General features: G+C 38.3%; 1 protein-coding gene and 1 long non-coding RNA gene across 2 annotated transcripts in view; one reads left to right on the top strand and one right to left on the bottom strand.

The window, feature by feature from the left end:
- LOC146460483 (nardilysin-like) overlaps window positions 1-21,753 on the top strand; it is a 61,867-nt gene that overhangs the window by 31,726 nt on the left and 8,388 nt on the right. The window contains exons 15-33 of the mRNA XM_085088186.1: window positions 957-1,050; window positions 1,757-1,783; window positions 2,277-2,335; window positions 2,430-2,484; window positions 3,379-3,423; window positions 4,075-4,134; window positions 8,078-8,201; window positions 8,575-8,607; window positions 8,727-8,777; window positions 10,254-10,297; window positions 11,837-11,912; window positions 12,427-12,478; window positions 12,895-12,978; window positions 13,795-13,861; window positions 14,408-14,479; window positions 16,278-16,333; window positions 16,772-16,862; window positions 17,097-17,165; window positions 21,202-21,233. Coding sequence (XP_084944312.1) covers window positions 957-1,050; window positions 1,757-1,783; window positions 2,277-2,335; window positions 2,430-2,484; window positions 3,379-3,423; window positions 4,075-4,134; window positions 8,078-8,201; window positions 8,575-8,607; window positions 8,727-8,777; window positions 10,254-10,297; window positions 11,837-11,912; window positions 12,427-12,478; window positions 12,895-12,978; window positions 13,795-13,861; window positions 14,408-14,479; window positions 16,278-16,333; window positions 16,772-16,862; window positions 17,097-17,165; window positions 21,202-21,233 — 1,191 coding nt within the window. The remainder of the gene's footprint in view (window positions 1-956; window positions 1,051-1,756; window positions 1,784-2,276; window positions 2,336-2,429; window positions 2,485-3,378; window positions 3,424-4,074; window positions 4,135-8,077; window positions 8,202-8,574; window positions 8,608-8,726; window positions 8,778-10,253; window positions 10,298-11,836; window positions 11,913-12,426; window positions 12,479-12,894; window positions 12,979-13,794; window positions 13,862-14,407; window positions 14,480-16,277; window positions 16,334-16,771; window positions 16,863-17,096; window positions 17,166-21,201; window positions 21,234-21,753) is intronic.
- Window positions 17,500-21,195, bottom strand: LOC146460484 (uncharacterized). The gene is made up of 2 exons (XR_014857637.1): window positions 18,989-21,195; window positions 17,500-18,335 (listed from the first exon to the last, which is right to left on the bottom strand). It is a non-coding gene; the product is annotated as an uncharacterized LOC146460484 (long non-coding RNA).

The raw sequence follows: 21,753 nt of genomic DNA, 5'->3' as shown, positions 1-21,753 counted from the left end.
TGTGAACGGTAACACTTGGGGATAATTTTTCATTTACAGAATTACAGTCAAAACCACAGCACCAAAGGGAAATACTGCTCAGCAGCTTTCATTTGAATCAGGTCACACTTGAGGATTTCATACACAGGAAAGAAATACTTGGTCACTTTCATTTCAACAGTCAGACTTTAAGGACTTTTGGACTATGACTATGGGTCCAGCTGTTCTTGAGATAGTCAATCCTAATCAATTTGGCACCACTCCCAAGTTGAAAGCAATTGATGGGATTGGAGCAGCTGTAAGGATTGTGCTTCTGGACTACAAGAAGGCATTTGACCTCATAGATCATAGTATTCTGGCTGATATGATCTACTCCCTGCATATCCCCAGAGGCGTTGCTTGCTGGGTGTGTGACTTTCTCATGAATAGGCCACAACACGTTTTAAGCTCTTGAATGATTGCTTCCCCGAGTGGGGGCTAGTTCCTAGGGGTATAAAACTTGGGCCAGGCAGCCAGGTGCAAGGAGATGGTTATTGACTTCAAGCTAGTTAAGCATCACTTTGATCGTGTAACTGTGATCAGAAGGAACTCAAGTTAGTTGATCACACCAAGCTACTGGGGGTTACTATGTGTAATACCCTCCAATGGAAGAATCATGTCTCTGATGCTATCAAAAGCGCCAACAAGTTCAGATTCATGCACTTTCCATGACATTTTCCGGTGTGTCGTACTCAGACAATCTAGCATCCTTTGATATAAGCGCATTAAAAGACAGGAGCCCGTAACTTTTCGTTACTTGAAAAGTTGATTGAGTCCATCATTTCCATCTCCACTCACAAGCTTCACCATTTGCTGCTACCAGCAAGGCACATCCCACGTTAAATTTTATGGAGGCAGCGAACATTTCCATCCATCCATAAATCCATCCATCTCCATACTGAAGTTATGTGTAATGGTTTTGTGCTTTTGGTCTGTAGGTCTTGGGCGACTAGTTTGCTTTGTGGTAATGGAGAGTCTGGCTGGGAGTACAACACTAGTTTTTCTCTGTTTCCATGTTTGATTAGTCTAACAGTAAGTACTACATGTAGCTATCATAATTATGATACATACCTGTTATTCCTACCTAGGGGGACACACGCACACACAAAAACAACAACAACAACAACAACAGTAAAACATCTTGTGATTGGGAAGACCAATCATAAATGAAATCACATGTATTCTGTTTCAGAAACTGTAATTATTACGGTTTCTGAAGTGACAGTTGATATGGGCGAATTTCAACAAAAGATTCTTGGTGTTTGAAGGGTGGGTTGATCTTGAGCTCCATTTTCCAGTCTTTTACTTGGACAAGAGTCTTCTTATGTTATGTTCCTCTACTTGGATGTAATCTGTGATGGCCTAGCATCTTACAAAGGCAAGGGCCATGTGCGTCTAGGGGGTTGGGGGCGTAATGCTTCATGCTACCAATCCTGGTTAAGCTCCAATCATATGGTCAACGTAAGCCAGAAGTTCAACTGTACCTGTGTTAGCTACCTTCTCTACACTGGCTGTTAAAGGTGCCTTACAGTCTGCTAGTCTGTTATCTCTGTGGCTGAATGCTCCTTCCTGTTTTCAGTCCAACCGTCTTTTAATATTTAGCTGTGGGAATGTTTTGGTTCAGTAGACAATATCCACTACATGTAGCTTATGATCTGTTTATCCTCACCAGTAGTCATCTGGACAGTGCATTGATGCAGAATTTTTAGAAATAATGAGATATCTTACTTGATTGCAGGATGAAGGAATGGACCATATTTATGAGGTAAGCATTTGTTGGGTCTTCGTTTCATTCTGAAAAGAGGAAAAGTAGACTATTTTTTAATGAAAATTAAAGGAACTGACTATTCCATAAGTCATAGGGTACATGTTTTGGGGAACCATTCTGGATTTCAGTTACCTTAAACGAGGTCAAGAATGCAACACAAATGTTTCTAGTGGTGTGAACACTCGCCCCCACCAATGTAGCCCGGATTCGATTTCTGGGCTAACCGTCATATGTGGGTTGAGTTTGTTGTTGGTTCTCATCCTTGCTCCGAGAGGTTTTTCTCCGGGTACTTCGCTTTTCACCTGTCCTCAAAACCAACACTTCTAAATTCTAATTTGATCTGGAGAGTGTGTCCAATTAGTACTCTGCGCTAGGTGATATATTTAATTTTTTTCTTTTCTTTTCTTTTCTTTTCTTTTCTTTCTTTCTTTCTTTCTTTCTTTCTTTCTTTCTTTCTTTCTTTCTTTATTTATTTATTTTGTGTTAACAGATCCTGACAATTGTGTTTCAATACTTGGAATTACTAAGACAAAAAGGGCCACAGGAGAGGTATGTACAATAGACTGCGAACCAATGAAAGCATAACATTTGTCACCTCCAGAAACATATACAGTGTTTGATCACCTCTGTTTTTTTCCCTTAGAATATACAAAGAGCTGCAGACCATTGAAGATAATGAGTTCCGATTTCGAGAACAGGTAAAAAGTTTGAATCCCTTACAGTACTTGTTGCCATTACAAGGGACTACTTCTCGCTCACATCACAACCATAAATGGCAACCTTCAGGTGGAAAACAATGCATCAGTATACAGCATAAGCACAAGGATCACAGTGCTTGTTGTGTGTGATGTTCATGTTTGTGTTGTCATTTTCATTGCAAGTCCTCTTGTGCTACGCTTTGGCTTGCACCTCTGGTTGTGCCATAAGCACAAGGAGGCACCGTGGATGAATGGTTAGGGTGGTCCCACTGGTCCGTCCAACTCTGTGGCCTTACTTGTAAATAGCCATCTTGCTTGCCTCTTGCCAGTTGGGATTTTTAACCTGTTATGTTTGTATTATTTTAATGGGATTGCTGTAAACTAGCTTGAGTAGCTAAGTGTATTTCCATTATAAGCAAGACATTAAAATGTGTATACATTTGCATGCCAATTTCTTTTTAATCTTTTTTATTTGTGAGATTCATCGAAATAAGCAAGTGCTTACCCCTTTACCTCTTAACTCCAAGGAAATGGTTCCCAATTACACAAATATCAACATTGCGGAAAAGGCAGATAGCCCTTTGGAGTTCTCGTGTTTCTGAGAAATGGATACTAATTAATTGTTTCGCTTTTTATAATCATACCAAACTAGTTTAATATTGTAGAATAAGTAGTAACTGACCAAGATCCCAGTCCAGTTTGAGTTTTTTTTACTTACTTTTGTCATGTTTAGCTTGCAATTTTCGTTATTCACATTTGGAGGCTCGCATACGATAAGGAAACTGAACTGGACAAGTTAATAAGACCCGGAACGCTTATGCACATAGTAAAAAAGATAAAAAAATATGTTCAGTACAGTAGTAACAATTTCTGTGATATCTTTCTTGTTTTTAGTGTGAGCCGTATGAGTATGTTGAAGACCTTGTGGAAAATATGCAGGTGTAGTATGGAACTCAGTGAGAACCAACACATAATATTTCTTTTGGCAGCTTTATACTTGCATACATGTGCACCGTCGAATCAGAAGCTCTCACTGCTGCATGATTTTGATAAGAATTTAATACGACAAGTAGCAAAATAAATAAAATAAATCGCTTTATTTAAGGGTCAATGTATTTAGCACAGGGCACTAATTGGGGACACTTTCCATATCGAATTGGAATTTAGAAGTGTTGGTTTTTGAGAAGAGGGGAAAACCGGAGTATCCGGAGAAAAACCTCTCCTAGCAAGGACGAGAATCAACACCAAACTCAACGCACGTATGACGCCGAGTCCAGGAAGTGAACACGGGCTACATTGGTGGTAGCTCGAGGCAAGTGTTCTCACCACTGTGCCATCCTTATTCCCCAATCAATCAAATATATTCGAAAAATGAAGCCAAGGGTTTTTAATTGCCTCCAAAACCCTGGAAAAAAACCCAACATCTTTAAAAGCAAGAGAGAGCACATCCAAGATTTATTATTTTGGCCAACATCATAAGTGGAGTTTTCATTTGTTGAAATTAAATTTTAGACACTGCACCAGTAAGACGTATTTTAACTTCAGTTGATATTACTACTACAACACGATTTGATGTTTTCTCTTCAACAGCTATTCCCAGTGGAGGACTTTTTAACAGGGGACCAACTCATGTGGGAATTTAACGAGCAGGTAAAATATACTTCAGTTTTGTATGACAATTATAAAGTAAGGCTGAAAGTCCCTCCACTACGTTTAACGGTTTCGTATATCACCCGCAGCCTTGGCCAGGTTCCACAAGATGTCAATCAAGCCTCAAACATAACGTAACGTAATGTAACTGTAATGTAATCTAACTTTATTTAAACACAGTTCAGTCATCGGGCTCCGGTTGTTCAAAGAGCGGATAACTCTATCCAGCGGATAAAATGTACTCCAACCAATATATTTTATCCTCTGGATAGCGACTTATCCGCTGAATAATTAAAAGTAATCCGCCCTTTAAACAACTGGACCCAGGCTGTAGAAATAATGTTAGTAACTAGTAAGAATGGAAGATTAGGGAGTGCGTTTGATTATCTCGATCCCAGGCCCTCTCTCCTTTGCCAAGTTGGTGATGATGTCATCCGTCCCTGCAAAATCTGCGGGGGATGCCAGAGATGTGTTCCAAGATCCATTCAACGTAGTCACATACAATCCCGACTCAAATCTGTATTCATTTAGGAGTGCGTTCTTCAACGTCGAACGCAATTAAAATAAAAGTGTACACTGTTAATGAATACAGGTTACAAATCATTGGCTACATATGACTCTTACTGCTAATGATCTGTTAAAAGTAGTGGGAAAACACTTATAAAAATAAACGCCTGTACCGTGTATTCTTCAGAATTTGTGATTACCAACCAGTACGTGACAACACCTGACAGCTTGGGAGAACAACTTAAGCTCAAATGTTACTATGCTTAAGGTTAAGCGATATAGCGCGTCTGGTTTAAACTGTAGATACGTGAACCCTTATATCAAATTAAAGCTTATAGAGCTGGCTATCAAACTTTACTAAGAATTTTGAAATAAAATGAATTGCCGAATTTTTAAAAGCATTGTTTTTTCGAATCAATTTTTTTACTTGGAGGAGACACTTTAAAGAGCTAAAACTCCAAGGGAATTTGTTCATTTGCCTTCAAATTTGGTAAGTAGCTAGTTTAACATATAAACAACAAAAAGGTGTCTGCGAATTTTTTCTTTCGAAATTTTTTTTCTCCGAGAGCGATTCTTGTACGATCACTCCACATTTTTTTTATCCTAGCTGGAAAATGTTCTGTAACTTTTCACTGAGTTTAAATATGGCAAAACGCAGACAATATTTTTTTGCTCTTTGGGTCCGGAAACTGAGGAGCAAATTAAATTAGCGAAAAATAAAATTCGCTTTGACTTGTAGCTTTCAAAAGGTGATTCGGACGCTCGCATTTAGAAGTCGTAAAAAACTCGACAATTCATTTTAAAATCATTTAAAAATTTTATATCGAGTCTGACACCAGCTGAGTACCGGTGTACCACAGCGACAATAATTTATATTGTAAGGGAACATACTTTTGAGACCAGTACATCAGTAGCTTTACAATATCCACATTGCTCACAACCTAACACTGCAATGTTAAGGAAAAAGGATATTTAGAGTGACACAAAGAGCGGTGGGCAAGAACAAATCCTTCTACTGGCAGAAATTTCAGCCAATCACAGAATGAACACCAACGAGCACTGACATTATTGAAAAGCCCCATTGCTGAGCATCATTTGCAATAAAGCATAGAATTGATTAAGGTCAAGTTAGGGACAATGTTTCATTGACGTTGTAAGTTGCGACTGTGAGCAATTCCGGATGCAACAAGTCATTTCAACTTTGTGGTGATAGTCGCAACAAACAATCGTTGCACGGAGAGCTGCGTGAAACTATTGTTAGTATTACTTGGCTCCACTCTGTTGGGTGTGTTACAACTGAATTTAATACACTGACTGACCGCTTCTTAAAACCAGGTTTGCTAAGTAAATATGCCAAATTAGGAAATTTCCCAGTCCTGAGTCTACTAAGACCCTTGTTCCTGCATTAATGACTTCACATTTGGACTACTGCGACTTACTTCTTTTTGGTGTTCCCAAATACCAGTCGCCTTCAGAAAGTCTTAAAAGCTACAGCTCGGTTAATCTTCAGGTTACCCAAATTTAATCACATTTTGTCTACTTTGTAGACTTTGTGTGTGGTTTTATCTTTGTCTACTTTGTAGACTTTGCCCACTTTGTCTGTGGTTTACCGTTTCCAATTTTAGCTGTTTCTTCTAGTCTTTAAAGCGCCTGCAAGTTAAGTCTACTATAACCCATCGCTTGCGGTTCTTTGACCAGGGCGTTCTTGTTGCCCCAAGAACCAATCATAAGACCTTTGGTGATTGCGCCTTTGCCTGCTCTGGGCGATTTCTCTGAAACAAACTTCCTTTGGAAATACGGGCCAGTCCAAAATTTTACTGTTTTAAGTTAAAGGCATACCTTTTTGAGCAAGCGTACAATTTGTCTTGGTATCTGATATTTTTTGTATTTTGTGACTTTTTTTTACATTTTATTACACATAGTTTTAAAAACACATAGACAACACATAGTTTTTGTTCTTGTTGTTGTTGTTTTATACATAGTTTTGAAATAAGCGGTGTGTGAAGCGCTTTGGATATTTTTATAATCTTAGTGCTACAGGGTTGTATATAAGAGCCGGCAGCCGGCGAAGTTCGCCGGCTACTCAGCGAAGTTTCGCCGGCTACTTTCACCTGTTGATCAGTTGTTAAACATTTAAAATTTTAGCCAAGAACAGCCTGAAACTCGATGCAAAAAAAATCAATGCAGTATAAAATAAAAATGTTCTTTAAATTCAGTCACGCGTTGTCCCTTGAGTTTCTTGAGTCACACAATTTCTCACCTGTTAAATATGAAATATGGAATAAAGAGAAAACAATCATTTTCTTTGTTGTTTCCATTTTTTTCTGTCGCTGTATTAGTATATTTCTGAAAGGTCAAGGTTGTATTTAATAACGATTTTAACGCGCCATGTTGATTAAACAGAGGAGAGGGACTGGTGTCAATTCTTGCCTCGATCACATTCGCTCTTCAGTTCCGGTCCATGTGTTTCGACGATGGAACCCAGCCGTAAACGTACTGGAGGCGGCAGTATTTTAGCATATTTTTATAAAAGTAAGCAACGCTTGGCCTGAAAGGGGCGCCTCAGCAGTCAAGCGCATTAAGACGCGGATGAGAAGTACAATCAAAGATGATATGCTTGAGGCACTGATGCAAATTTCTATGTGCGTGATACTCTGTAGTAATAGTCTGGCAAAGTGTTACATTGCTTCGTCTGCTTCGTCCTGGCTGACTTGTCCCTGGCTAGCAGTTCTTTATTTATCCAATGCTGCAGTAGTTTAAATACCTTTTTTAGGTAACGAGCAGTTTTTAGTAGCTTTTAAAAGTCATGGAAACATGGGGATATCAGTAATGGTTATGCTAGTGACCATAGACTGATAGTAAAACAACAACAAAGCAAGATTTCATTTTACTTCTAAACATTGTTTTCCTATTTCATTTGATGTAACACTTCTCGACTTCAGCTATGCATCTGGAAATGCTTCACATTGCTGTATACTGTATGTAATGAAAGATTCAGTATTCTATGGTTGACGTTATCCTTTCATTAAAATTGAACTTCACTTGAAAAACTAAATACAGTTGTCACTAATGCTGTCGTTACTTAATCAATATTAAATACTGATTAAGTAACGACAGTTAGTACTGAATTTGATGCCAGAATGCAGGAAATGGCATTTCCGGGCCTCTAGATTCCAAAATTTTCTGGGGGAGCATGCCCCCAGACCCCCCTAGGGGGAGGGGCCTTACGGCCCCTGAAGTGTTAGAGCCGCCTACTTTTATAGGTCTGCCGCCTAATTCAGAACTTATTGAAACCCCTGAGTGCTATATAAGTTAAATTTATTATTATTATTATTATTATTATTATTATTATTATTATTATTATTATTATTATTATTATTATTATTTATTGTTGTTGATGATGACTGTTTTGGGTGTGTGTGTTTCTACGCATTAGGTTATTCAGGATGTCCAAAATGTTCTCACGCCAGAGAGGGCCAATATTCTGCTGTTATCAAAGAGATTTCAACAGGAATGCACTGATTATGAACCTTGGTTCCAGACTCCCTACAACGTTTCTGGTTTGTAATTTGCATTACGTAGTTAAAATTTGTGTAACATGTCGAAACATGCATAAAAGCCCACTAGAGTAGCTGTTTATACGTTCTTAAGGGAAACGAAAAGACATATGGGATCTAGGGACAGTTACATGTACCATCTCTCAATGCTCAAGTATATGCCAATGATTCTAAGGAATACTCGATTCACTTTCCTCGAAATGAAACAGTACATAAATATATAAATGAACGCTTGCCTTGATGAAACACACATCGTTAATGAACGTGCAAATAATTGTACATTTAACATTGTAAGCTGTAAAATAATTGTGTAATGGCGCTTTCTAAGTTTACAACCTTTTTTCAATTACTGTTCTGCATTTCGCTTTAATTTCAGATATTGATCACCAGTGGCTTGAAGAATGGAAAAGTAAGCGACAGAATATTTTGCAGGCTTTAATATTCCAAGGGTTGGTCATATGCATGCAAAATTGTGAAATTTAGTAGTAGCTGCATCTTTGTTGAGGTTTTGTCTTATCTTATTCGCAGGTCTTGAGCTAAACCCAGAGCTCCACTTTCCTGAAGAAAATAGATTCATAGGTTGGTACATGTGTTTTTATTTAACCTTTAGGGATTTCCCCATTCTTATGTTGAGGCTTAAAGTTGTTTTTGGTGGGAAAGTTTTCAAATCAGTTGAGATTACTGAATTGTTTTCCGTTCAAGGAAATGGTGATGAGCCTGAAACAGGGAAATAAAAACGATGGCGAAGCCAAAAACGTATTTAAACTAAAATCATTCACTTTCACAAGGGATTGTTTGGACAAATAATTTTAAACGTAATAATACAATCCATACGCGCCACTAGACAAAGCAACCTTTTACATCCGCCTGCAGTGAGGACTGAGATCGCAAAACGATCTTTCTATTACTATGGTTGCACTCTTTTTAACGAACTATTTTGATGGTATTTCGTATTTACTTGTTTCTAAATCTTTTATTCGTACATAGTTTTCTATCTATATTATTATCAGTATTAGTTTAATGTATATGTATATTATAGTTTTAGTACAATGTTGTGCTAAGGGCTCCCATTGATAACAGACAGCTTTTTGCATCTGAAGGAGCTACCCTGAACGGTATAAATCAATAAAGGTTCTTCTTTTTCTTCTTTTTCAAACACAAAGGACTCTAAGCATAGTGCATACACTTATTATATAGCTGAACTGGTCTGCGCTGAAAAGGAGCATTCTGATTGGCTCCCTGAGCGGTCCGAAATTTTTCTATACCGACAGCTGAGATGGACCGCTTGCGTTATAACTTACGTTTGAAAGGAGTAAAGTGTTTCAATTTTGACAAAAACAAAGGAAAACTGTTTTAAATTAAGCTTATGAAGTAGGAACTGTTCGAACTGTCATGTTGGAGTTTTACTAAAAGAGCAACGAATTTTATTATCCAGACCAAGGACATAAAAAAGTTTCATGCGAACTTGAAAGCAACAGTGGGAAGCCTATATTATAAATATCTTTTTACAAGTAGTTTGTACAGTCCGTATTGGGAAAATTTTGGTCTCATTCTTTTTCTTTTTGCAACATTTTCCCAATACGGGCTGAGCAAGCTGGTTCAATAAGATATGTATATGCCCTTAAATCTAGTGCATATGCTTGAGACTGATAGGTGCTACTTGAGTCCCTTCGGTCTCCTCTACTGGCCCTTGGCTTGTGTAAAAGCCAAGACTTGTTGTAGTACTCTGCTGTAAATGCTCATATGTAGTTTGATTGGCTGTAATGCTGTCTTTAATTACTAGTACTCACAGACTGCTATTTACTTTGATGTTGTTGCTAAGGATTGGTATGTAGAAACGTAACATAACAACAACAAGCTTGCAACTTCTCGGAAGCAATTTGTAAGGTTTGGACAAAGAGAAGTCGGAAACACTTCTAATTGACAGCCCTTATGGTTGCGGTGGCTTTTCTCCTTTCGAGAGGAAAATTGCCTCAAACTCATAGGAGGAAGGGAGGGAGGGGTAGGTCCGCAAGGTTTTGTGTTAGCTAATTGTCCGTTTTTATGTCTCAACAGCAACTGACTTTGAAATCAAAGATTCTGATTGGACAGTGAGCGAGGTAGTGATCAAATAATTTAGATTGCTTGTATTAAGCTGCTTAAAGCTAGTTGATGAGAAATTTAAAGTTTTTGCGTTGAGAGGGGCCATTTACACTGAGACTAAGAACAAACAATTTACAACTTACCTCTCAGCATATAAACGTCTTCGAGATACTTGTTGTGGAAAAACGTTGCGCAGAGTGAATATAAATATCCCTAATTATTAATAAAAACTGGATCATTGTGTAATTCAATTCCAGGGATTTGATTGGCTTAGCAGCCATGGTATATGAGCCATTATACCATGCTTGTGGAATAGTACTATTTAATTGTCTTCTGGTTGTTCATAAAAAGCAAGATCAGCAAGATCGTAGAAATGTTTCTTAATTGTTTTTGATAAAACAATTATTCCACTCGCGCTTGTTGAGTACGAGATGATTATAGCCAACACGGCACTATGCGCCTCGTTGGCTATCTCATATCCAACTCGCGCTCGTGGAGCAATTGTTAAGTAAAGCAGGGATAATAATGTTTGTGTCTGGAGGGACAGAAGTTTTTTTTCACAACTCATAATAAAGCAAGTTAAGATGATTACCCCAAAACGAAAAGCAAACAGTATCTCAACAATTCGATATAAGCTGAACAGGTCAAAATACGTTTGCTTGCGATAAAATTTTGTTGTTGGAGTGCCCCAACAAGTCATGTTGTTTTTATATTTATTTTTTTTAAGGTTACCGTGTCTCGCGTCCAGGCGATGTAGCGCGTCCAGTTTAAACTGTAGATACCTAAACCCCTATACCAAATTAAAACTTATAGAGCTTGCTATCAAGCTATAACAAGAATTTTGAAATAAAATGAATTGTCGAATTTTTCACGACCTCTAATTGCGAGCGTCCGAATCACCTTTTGAAAGCTACAAGTCAAAGCGAATTTTGTTTTTCACTAATTTAATTTGCCCCTCAGTTTCCGGACCCAAAGCGCTAAAAAAAACTGTCTGCGTTTTGCCATATTCAATCGCAGTGAAAAGTTACAGAACATTTTCGAAATAGGATTAAAAAAAATGTGGGGTGATCGTACAAGAATCGCTCTCGGAGAAAAAAATATTTCGAAATAAAAAATTCGCAGAAGCGTTTTTGTTGTTTATATGTTAAACTAGCTACTGTCTAAATGTGAAGACAAACGAACAAATTCCTATTGAGTTTTAGCTCTTTAAAGTGTCTCCTCCAAGTGAAAAAATTGATTCAAGAAAACAGTGCTAAAAATTCGGCAATTCATTTTATTTCAAAATTCTTGGTATAGTTTAATAGCCAGCTCTATAAGCTTTAATTTGATGTAAGGGTTCAGGTATCTACAGTTTAAATCGGACGCGCTACATCGCTAGGACGCGAGACACCTCTAAAGGTATACGGTAACCTTAAATAAATAGTCAATCTATTGAACAAACAATTTGTAACAAGTCACAAATTAATTTATTGTGCACATAGAAAAAGTGTTACAACGTAGATATCAGGTAATATTCCCGTCTTTGCAAGTCATGTTATGTTCCTGCCTTCTTCCAGTTTCCAGAACTTGTTCATGATTGTGCGCTTGGAAAGGCGTGGTACTTGAAGGACACGAAATTCAAAACGCCACGAGGTTTGTGAAGGGTTTTGGTGATGTTCCAGTGATATGAAATACACGCCAACTCCATTACATATAGTCAATCACAACAAAACCAACAAAAACATTGAACCAAACAGACCTCAAATATCCACAAACAATGTTGGATTGGCTTAAAAAACGACCCTTTTAATTTGTTAGTCAACTGAATGAACGTTGCAATTAGTTACTTCAAAACCATAAAGGTTAATTGGTTCTAAAATCTAAGTTGATTCCTCTCGCTATATGAAGACCCGGCTTTGACTCCTGGTCCCGGTGTCATATGTGGATTGAGTTTGTTTTTCATTCTCCGGTTTTCCCCTCTGTATAAGAACCAACAAACTCAAATTCCAGTTTGACATGGAACGCAAGAATACACATATTAAACGAGTTCCTGGGAGCGATATGGTGCTTGCTCAGTGGGTAAACATTTACATTTACACTGTTTTACATACTTACTTACATAAGTTTGTAGGATTTCATCTTAATCTATTAATCCTTGTCTCTTTAGCCAGGTTTTATTTCCACATTATGACGCCACTTTTAAACGCCAGTCCTGAGAGGTGAGAGTCGTTGCCTATTAATCCTTTCTTTTGCCTCTTATATTCCCCTATATTGGATTCAATTTAAAAAAATAGAATTGTTTACATATCCACTCAGAATGTCTCAAGGTTATATAATTCTTTTTCAACTGCCATTTTTTGTTTTTGTTTGTTCGAATAATTCCTGGAATACAGGGAAAACTTTACGCGCGATTTACTGGCTAAATTTGCACGATTTTCGTGATGCTAAAAGGTCTTCGGAAGTATTTTGCTGTAGTTTTGCTATAGAAGGATATGCTGGGATGGAAAATCAATTTTTTAAACTCATGAAAAGATATCTGCATTTTTATTCAGAAGCGAGTCAATTGTATCGGGCCTTAGCAGCATTTTCTTACAAGAAAAAAATTGTTTTCGTTCTATGTTTTTTCAATTAATAGCGTGGTTCTTTCTGATCTCTTCCTGGGTGTATTGGAATACAACCTGAAGGAAATCGCTTACGCTGCTGATGTTGCTCAACTGGGGTACGTATTCAATTTCTAGATTTTAGTTCCCTCGCACCAGTAAACTGCTGGGACTGAGAACAAAGACGGGTTTTTAACAAAACAGCGATAAAAATCTATTTCAATTTGACCAACTCGAAGACGTTGTTTAATGGAAATAGTGTCAAGAAGAGGTATAGCAGTGACTAGACAAGCATTCTGTGTCGCTTGTCGTAGATACCGATGAACTGTCGGAGAAACCTCAGCTGTTAAAACACCGCCGCAACCTAGCATTCCATGCTACAGAGCCACTTAGCTGCCTCGATTCATTGTACCCGGCGTAGCCAATCGAACGCTCAGTATTCGAACTCAATCGAATACAGTCGAAATAAATCCATAGATTGAGTTTGATTGTGTTCGTTAATCGAACGCGATCAAACAATAAAATTTCTGTTAGTTCAATTGTCAAAGAAATCGAGTTCAATCGAACTACCAAACAAATCCATCGGATTGAGTTTTATTGTGTACAGAAATCATACTTAATCATGGAACTCAATCCGGTCAACTGAGTTCGATGAAGTTCGGAAATCGAACTGAAATGTTGACACAGCTTGCCAGTGAACTTCACAAACCGTTGGCATTATATTGGACTGAATATTGGCATTTTCCCTCTCTCACCTAATTTTTTTTTAATATCCTTCAAAGCAATCACACAGAGATGTCTCTCTTTTCAGAAGTGAGTTATTGTTGCTAAGTTACAGTAGTGAGTGTTTAGCAATAGTTTACATGTACCTTACGCTCGTTAAAACCATCTTTATTTCTGTCATGGAGCTAAAAGTAGTGAAATTTGCTTCCAAGGTACTCCATGACTGTTAGCGAAACAGGAATTGTTCTTAAACTTGAAGGATTTAACCACAAATTAGCAGTAAGTATATTTCTTTAATTTATTTTGTCCAATACCAAGTTATACCCTCACCTATTGTCCCCTATACAGTGCCTATATTTATAGGTATGTGCCGTCACAGAGGACTACTCGCTAGATTTTGTAATAGCTAAATAAAATACTAGTTAGAGAAAAAATTGTTCCTTCCTTGTATTCCAATATACATTTTCGATTCTGAAAACGAAACCTTTTTGTTTTATAAAATATAGTACTGATAGCGTAAAAAAAATGCAGACATTTTGGTATGAAATAGGGTTGCCTTTACCTAAACTAAATCAGCGCTAAATCCACTGTTGTTGTTGTTTTATAGTCTGTATTATACAGTGTATGGTTGTTGTGACATAACTGAACTCTTGGTATCTGACGCCTTACCCATCTTTGTTTTGACCCATAGACCACCTCGGGTTTTATCCACACACTCAAGAGCAAAGAGAGTTTTTCTAGGCATAACACCAGGAGTGAAAGGGCTAAATTAACGTGCACGGCTTTTATTGGTTCAATTCCACATTTGTTTGTATGTTTTTTCAGCTGTTATTTGAGACAATCGTTGATCACATGGCAAACTTTACTGTCACTTCTCAGACTTTTGAGATGGTTAAGGTAAGCATCTTCTGCTTTTTTTTTTTTCTTTGAAGCAACTGGGCATTTATATGCCGTGGCGTGCCTTAGAGTCTCAGTTAGTTTTAACACCAGATGGGCAATATCTCATGATTATGTTAAGATAGTGAAAATACACGAATCCCTAGATCCAAAGCCGGGTTTGTCCCCTAGTCGACATTTCCATACCATGGGGTGGGGATGTGAGGAGTAAAGAAAGAAAAGGGAACGATTGAAAAAATATCATGAACTGGCTACTGAACTCCAGAGAATTTGACAAGTGAAAGTAGAAGAGGTGCCTGTAATTGTCAGAACTTTGGGAGTGATGTTCAACAATGTGCGGCGATAGCTAGATAATTTGCGTGCTAATGTTCGTGTTAGCCTCCCGCGCGGTCGTTTTGAGGACTCCCCTAAAAACGACTCCGTGGGAGGCTTCGTCCATGTATCGAGAAAGTCTCTCTTATGGAACTGCCTACATCTTTAGAAAGGTCTAAAAGATCTGAGGTTGCGGGCTCTGACTAGATCTACGGACAGCAACAAGAAACGTTGCCGAAATTTACATTGTGACATTAGACATTCGTGGCTAGCAGGGTTGAAAACTTAAATTTCTCAGCACTCGTCCTCTGAGCGAGTGACGTTCAGATTGTACTCGCCCGGATATGTTTTCACTCGCCAAATACTCCCTCCCCCCCAAAAAAAACAAATAATAATAATAAGATAAAGTACAGGAAAAAACTTTAATGTTGTTGTTGATAGTTTCTTCTTGATGTTTTAGTTTATTGCAAGCACTGTTTTAGATTATTATTAGGTTACCGGTAGTTTAGTTTTTCCAGAAACATTTCTTCGGCTCTCAGCGTCTGATTCATAGTCTGACACCGCCCTCTTCGTCATCTCCAACACCGTCATCATTCTTTTCAGTAAAGACAACTTCCTCCTCGTCCTCCGCTTCTTCTCGATCTCGTCTTCTCGTAATCACTAGCATCTGCCTTTTGAGGAGTTTCTTTCACAACCTTTTTGTTGTGAGTTTTAACCTTAACTCTGGAAAAATATCTCCACATTTTCAAATCGAAAACACGTGAGGGAAAACACTAGACCAGGAGCACCCTGCACTAAACAGTCACCAATTCATTATTCAGTCCATTTCTATAGCCATCAGATTTTGTTCTTAACGCCGTGGTTTGTTTATGACCAGCAGTTTCATGACTACTGGTGGGTACTTCATGTAATTATTACTTGAACAGAAGCTATTTCTGTATTTACGAAGCAGAAAGCTTGCGTGTATGTACATGTGCCAGGTTTCTAAAGCTTTCAGAATGCGAAAAAGTACTTACGTTTATAGTAGATTTTGTCAAAAACTTTCAGTTACAGTTTTATTTTTCTGAAGATGAAAATTGTACCCGCCAAACTGGGCGACAGTACCATGCGATTTCCACTCGCCCGACGGGCTTGACACTCGCATTGGCGAGTGGGCGAACGCTAATTTCCAACACTGGGCTACGGTGACGTGAAGTGGGTTCTGCATTTGCAAGTGAATTCCTCTGCGGCTGAAATAATAGTTAGCCTTTTCTCGAAATCTTTGTGAAATTCAAGTCACCTGGTCTGAGTAGATCTTGGTGATCAAAAGCAGAAATTTCTGCAGATCAGGGGAAAAGCTGGTATGTTCACGCAACTGAATGTTGGAATGGGGGAGTAGGCCGAAACTGTTGTAGAGACCTGAGAAAAGTGAAACATATTTAGGGCACTTGGTTCTTTCTTTCTTCAGCACATTGTTAAATGTTTAAGTTTTTTCTGTCGATTTCAGCATAAGTTGATGAGATCATACCGTAACACAATCATCAAACCACAGAAGTTAGTCAGGTTAGTAACATGAAATAACTCTGAAAAATATACAATAACTGGAATCGGAGAATGAGTGGCAGTGACTAAACAATGTCAGGATTAAACAGTATTGGAATCCATACCATTTATGTTCGTAGTATCAAATGTTCTCCGAGCTATCAAGTCTGAAGTACAGTTTACTTATTATATGATGCGCTTAGACATAACTGTTCCTATCGGTATATGTGATGTGTGTCGCGTGAACGTGTCTCAGTGGTGAGAGTGTCCGACTGGTGTACAGAAGGTCAGCAGTTTCACTCAATGATACCAATAATAATAATAATAATAATAATAATAATAATAATAATAATAATAATAATAATAATAATACCCTGCTCTTAACATTCTGGATACAAATGGACTTTAATTTAAGTGACGGTTACTAGGTTGTTTGCTACAGTACACTCGTGTTTTCAGGTCTGTTCGTCTTTCCATCTTACAACACATCAAGTGGACGACTGTGGACAAGCGCAGCGTAATTCCTGATGTCACAATGGACAATCTTCAGGTAGAAAAATTCTTTATTCATTGAGATAAGGTGATCTGCTCTAACCCTTGTATCCTTTTATTTGATTGGTCAAACTTTAGGATCTCACCTGGGGACCGTTCATTATTTATCGGAGGAGGGGGTTGAGTGCAAAATTAGAAAACTTGTGTTTTTTTTTCAAGCCCCCACCCCCAAAGATAAATAATGAACGATCCCTGAAAGTGTGTTAACATCGTTTTCTTTTCCGGCCCACAGAATTTTGTATCCTCCTTCACGTCAAAGCTGTTTGTCGAGAGTTTGATTCAAGGAAATATCACCTGTCAGGTATTGTTATTGATATACTGTAGGACTACACTATCTCGAACTCTCACGGGAAAGTATAGTTCCAGTTAGAGAGAGTACGTTTTGGCTACGGGGAGCCACATTTTGTCCGGATAGTGGGGGATTCGAGATCAGTAACCGAACTCGAGACAAATAGTAAATGACTAAAACACAATGAGTAAAACCTTGGAAAAGGGATATAGTTCGGTATAGCGAGGTTCTACCGACGGGTGCGGTTTCCTAATGTAACCGATGGCAGCGCGAGCGGTCTAGCGCCGCCAACGGCCGGAGAGCGCGAGCAATGGCACAACAGACATGAATTCGTGGATGCAAGGAGTGGGCTTAAAAGAACATTTATTACAGCGAAACCCTAAGCTAATTACAACAAAATGAAAAGAAACGAAACGAACTAATACTAATAAAAACGGAATGTTATAAAAACACGAGAACGTAAAACGGACTACAGTGAAACCTCTATTAAGCGGACCCCCAATTAAGCGGACACCCTCTATTAAGCGGACACTAAGCCGGGTCCCGAAATTTACGTCTTATATTTCCCTTTATAACGACCCCCTATTCGGCGGACACCTCTATTAAGCGGACGCGGACACTAAAATAAATTGTATTTGGCTAATTTCTATTGTTAAAAACCTCTATTAAGCGGACACCGAACTGAATTGACAATATATAGTATAGTATACAGCGAAGGCAAAGGAACATTTTGCTCTTTTTGGATAACGCGCCTTGCCACTCCTCAAATCTCGAGGAGAAATTTTCGAACATCACCTTAAAGTTTTTGCCCAAAAATACCACGTCAAAGACGCAGCCACTTGACAGTGGAATCATCGCAAACTGGAAATGTAAATACAAGAAGCGCCTTTTACGTCATGTTTGCAGCAAAGTCAATGCAAGTGAGATTGTCAAATCCGTTGATCTCCTAATGTCCATTGAATGGGGAAAACAGGCATGGGACGAAGTTTCCAGTGATACGGTCATTAAATGTTTCAAGCTTACTGGCCTATATCCCGAGGCAGAAGTGGAGGAGGATGAGAATGACCCTTTTGAAGGTGAGGAACTGTCAAGCTTGCAATTTCTGGTGATTCTCTCAATGCTTACTTGTCCAGCGCAAGAATCTGTTTGTTGTGACGACGACCTTGAATCTCGTGGACCCCTCTGACCCAGAATGGAGAGCAAAAGTAAGGGAGGACGTTTTGGTTCAAAATGATCAAGAACCAGAAATACAAGAACAAGTTGGTGCGAAAGCGCTATGTGTGGATGACGGGGAAGAGAAGGCACCGGAAATAAAATCCGACCGGGAAGCGCTACAAATGGCCGAAAAGCTTCTCGAATATGCAAGATATGAAGGGAATGAGAAACTTTCGCTGGTCCTGTCTAAATCAACAGATCTGCTTCAGGAAATAGTTATTCGAAACCAGGAACAATCTTCAATTTATGATTACTTTAAGAAATAACTAATTTGTACAAACACTGAAAGAGTCCATGTACCGCGCTTATTATCGTCACTGTTTTGCTGTTATGTTTTTGCATTTAAAACACTAATTAAAATTGGTAATGAAATGTATTGAACTTGAACTCTGGATAGCTTCCTTAAGGAAATGGAACTTTATCACAGTACAGAGTAGCTGTTAAATATTAATCGTTAACAAACGCTGCGCAATTTTTTACAAACCTCTATCAGATTAAGCGGACACCCTCTATTAAGCGGACTCTTGGGAAGGTCCCGAAGGTGTCCGCTTAATACAGGTTTCACTGTATTACAAAAACGGGATTATAAAGAAGTGGGAATGAGTTATGTACATACTTACAACGGCACAAACTCCACTAACCAAAGCATAACCTGCCTCTGGGGAACGAGCTACACAGCTTACTCAAGCAACACTCTGCTCCACTTGAATAAACTGAGCTGAAGAACTTGTATTTATACCGGAGTAAAACACGTACTGCTTATGAGACGGGAAAAGGATTGTGACAAAACAAACAGACAGATTACACAATAAACTACATCACACACTACTTGATAATAAGATTAAATAACAACGCCCCAATGACCTACTGATGATATCATGCAGTGTTGCTACAAGAAAAAGAAAACTGTCTTGTAATCCCACATATAAGGAAACCAAACCTAGGAAATAGTGAACCTTACGCAATGTAACACTTACAATACGTGATAAACTAAACCAAAACTAAATTAAACCAAACTAAACTCCAGTGATATGTGACAATAGAACTCTCCAGACTGTGAATGTAAACCGACTCCACTCACGTCTGCAATAGGTCAATGATAAAAATAAACACTCTACACTGCTAAATGTGACACGAAATATTCTAAAACGATCTCAGAAATCAGTTCAGAAATTGCCTTTGGGAACTGCAAAGTGACTCGGTCACCCTAAGATATAACTCTGACTGTCATTGGTTGGTTAGTGATCACATGGCCTTACCTGAATTCAAATGTAGCCCGCGTGGGATATGTTATCTAAGCAAATGATCATTGATATTATCGGGAAAAGGAAAGTAACTATTTCACTCGGGACAGCATGGACATAACCAGTACGCCACTTGGATAGGGAGTTATTACCCTAGAGTGGCGTTAAGATGATTTATAAATCATCGCATATTTGTCAGCCGCACAACCCGACCAAAACAAGAGCTGCTGTTGAAGTACGAAAACACTGCGCGTGGACAACATTGCTGCCAACATTATTTTTGGAACGACATGCCATCACAGTCCTTTTCTAAAATCCCTTGTATGGCTTAATAGCATTTTAAATAATACTCTATTCAACAAGTGACAATACCAATACGTTTACAACACGGCTTCCCACACCTGTTCTCATTTCGTATCATATGAACCTTAAAGTCTACTTTTCTAAAGTAGTCTTTCGAACTCTTGCTTGGATCAAAATGTTTCTCGTGTTTCTGATTTTGACAAACTTGCAAGAGTTAGTATAAAACTTGAACCGAACGCAAGTGTTCACAAATGCTGTTAAACAAGAGCACAATCAAAAGAAACCATAAAAATACTGAGAAACACAACCAGAAACACTGAAAAACCAAACGAAAAGCACAAAGTCAACAGAAGCAGAATGAAACACAAGCACAATAAATCCTTAGAAACACTCAAACACTAAAGCTTAACACATATGCATCAAGATTTCAAATTTCTAGGCTAGAGGTCGTTTTAATTTACGAATGAGTGTTTTTCTTGAAAAGGGCTTTGTTAGTTCTGACAGCCATCCTTATGTGATCATGGGATGAAGACTAGAGATGGCTTGAGCAAGACGCGCCATTTTCGAACGAACTTGCAGGGCACAAGTTGAAAACTTAAATGGATAATAGTTCTTGTCCACTAATTTTCAAAGTTAAAACAGATTCCGTTTGAGAAAAGTTCCATCTTTCATTTTCATTTGGTGACTTTTTGAAAGCCCACTCATTTTCAAGAATATCGTCTTCGAAATCAGCTTCCATACAAAAATAGCCTGTTTTAGCTAATTTTGAAGTGCGAAGGACATTCCTTAACTCAGCAGATTCCTTCGTTTGTGGCTAGTATTGCAGATACACTCTTCTTCTTCAAAAGCCCGGCCCATTGGTCAAAGTAAAGATTCGTTCTTATATAAGTCACACAAACGAGTTTTCTCAACCCTACTCTTCCGGTTTGGGCCTTTTCTTCTCTTCTCAGTGTCTTATTCTCGGCTTTTCAAAGCGTTCTTGCTTTCAAATTTGCCATTTCGGTGGCCATGAATATTTAATGATGTCCACGCATGACAGAAACGCAAGAAACCAGATTATTACTTTCGGGGATTCGTTAATAAGTATATAACCTGTGATCAGCCCCGATTTTAACAGCGCTTTTATGTCGTCTTCTATAGAAACGAAAATAGAGCCTGATCATTGGTTACTTCTTTCAGGATTGGCATTTATTTTTATCTGCTTTCCATGCTTTACGATTTTTTTATCGCACCATCATTGCACGCGCTGACAGCATTTTCACGTTTGCAACGCTTTTGCCTTTCAGGAGGCCATATCTTTACAAGAACAATTGTACAGGTAAATAATTTGTTGCTTTACGTCCATTACATTCTTAATTATGTAACAGGGCCTTTTCCGAGTTGCTTTGTTAGTTTTGTTTGCACATGAATAAAAACTAATTTTCATAATAAAAACTATGCACGAAGCCTCATGAGGTTCAAAGCAGGTCGGAATTGGCCCATTAGAAAATACCTATGATAGTGAAAGCGATATAGTCATATTCTTTTGATATGGTTTTGGTTTTACCCTTTAGAAGCAGAAGCCAATCTTTTGTAGGAAGGTGAAAGAAACAGCAGAATGAAATTCGAGCCCATCTCAGACTAATTTGATTTCTCATTGTCCAAGTGCTGCGAAGTTTAACTTTTGAGCTTGTTTGCAAAGCCGATATTTCATGCGATTCTAGTGGTTGTTCTAACTGCGATCTCAATAGTTTATCGGCGCTTTTCGTTTGTGATGATAACAAAAAATCCTCATTCGCTAAACTTGTAAAAGAAAGCGTCTTGAAAACATATTTCTAGTCCAAAACAAATATTAAAAC

The sequence above is a fragment of the Pavona decussata genome, unplaced genomic scaffold (genome assembly GCF_977016875.1).
Source record: "Pavona decussata unplaced genomic scaffold, jaPavDecu1.1 SCAFFOLD_213, whole genome shotgun sequence".
Classification (NCBI taxonomy): domain Eukaryota; kingdom Metazoa; phylum Cnidaria; class Anthozoa; order Scleractinia; family Agariciidae; genus Pavona; species Pavona decussata.
This window is presented reverse-complemented; position numbering and strand designations above follow the sequence as displayed.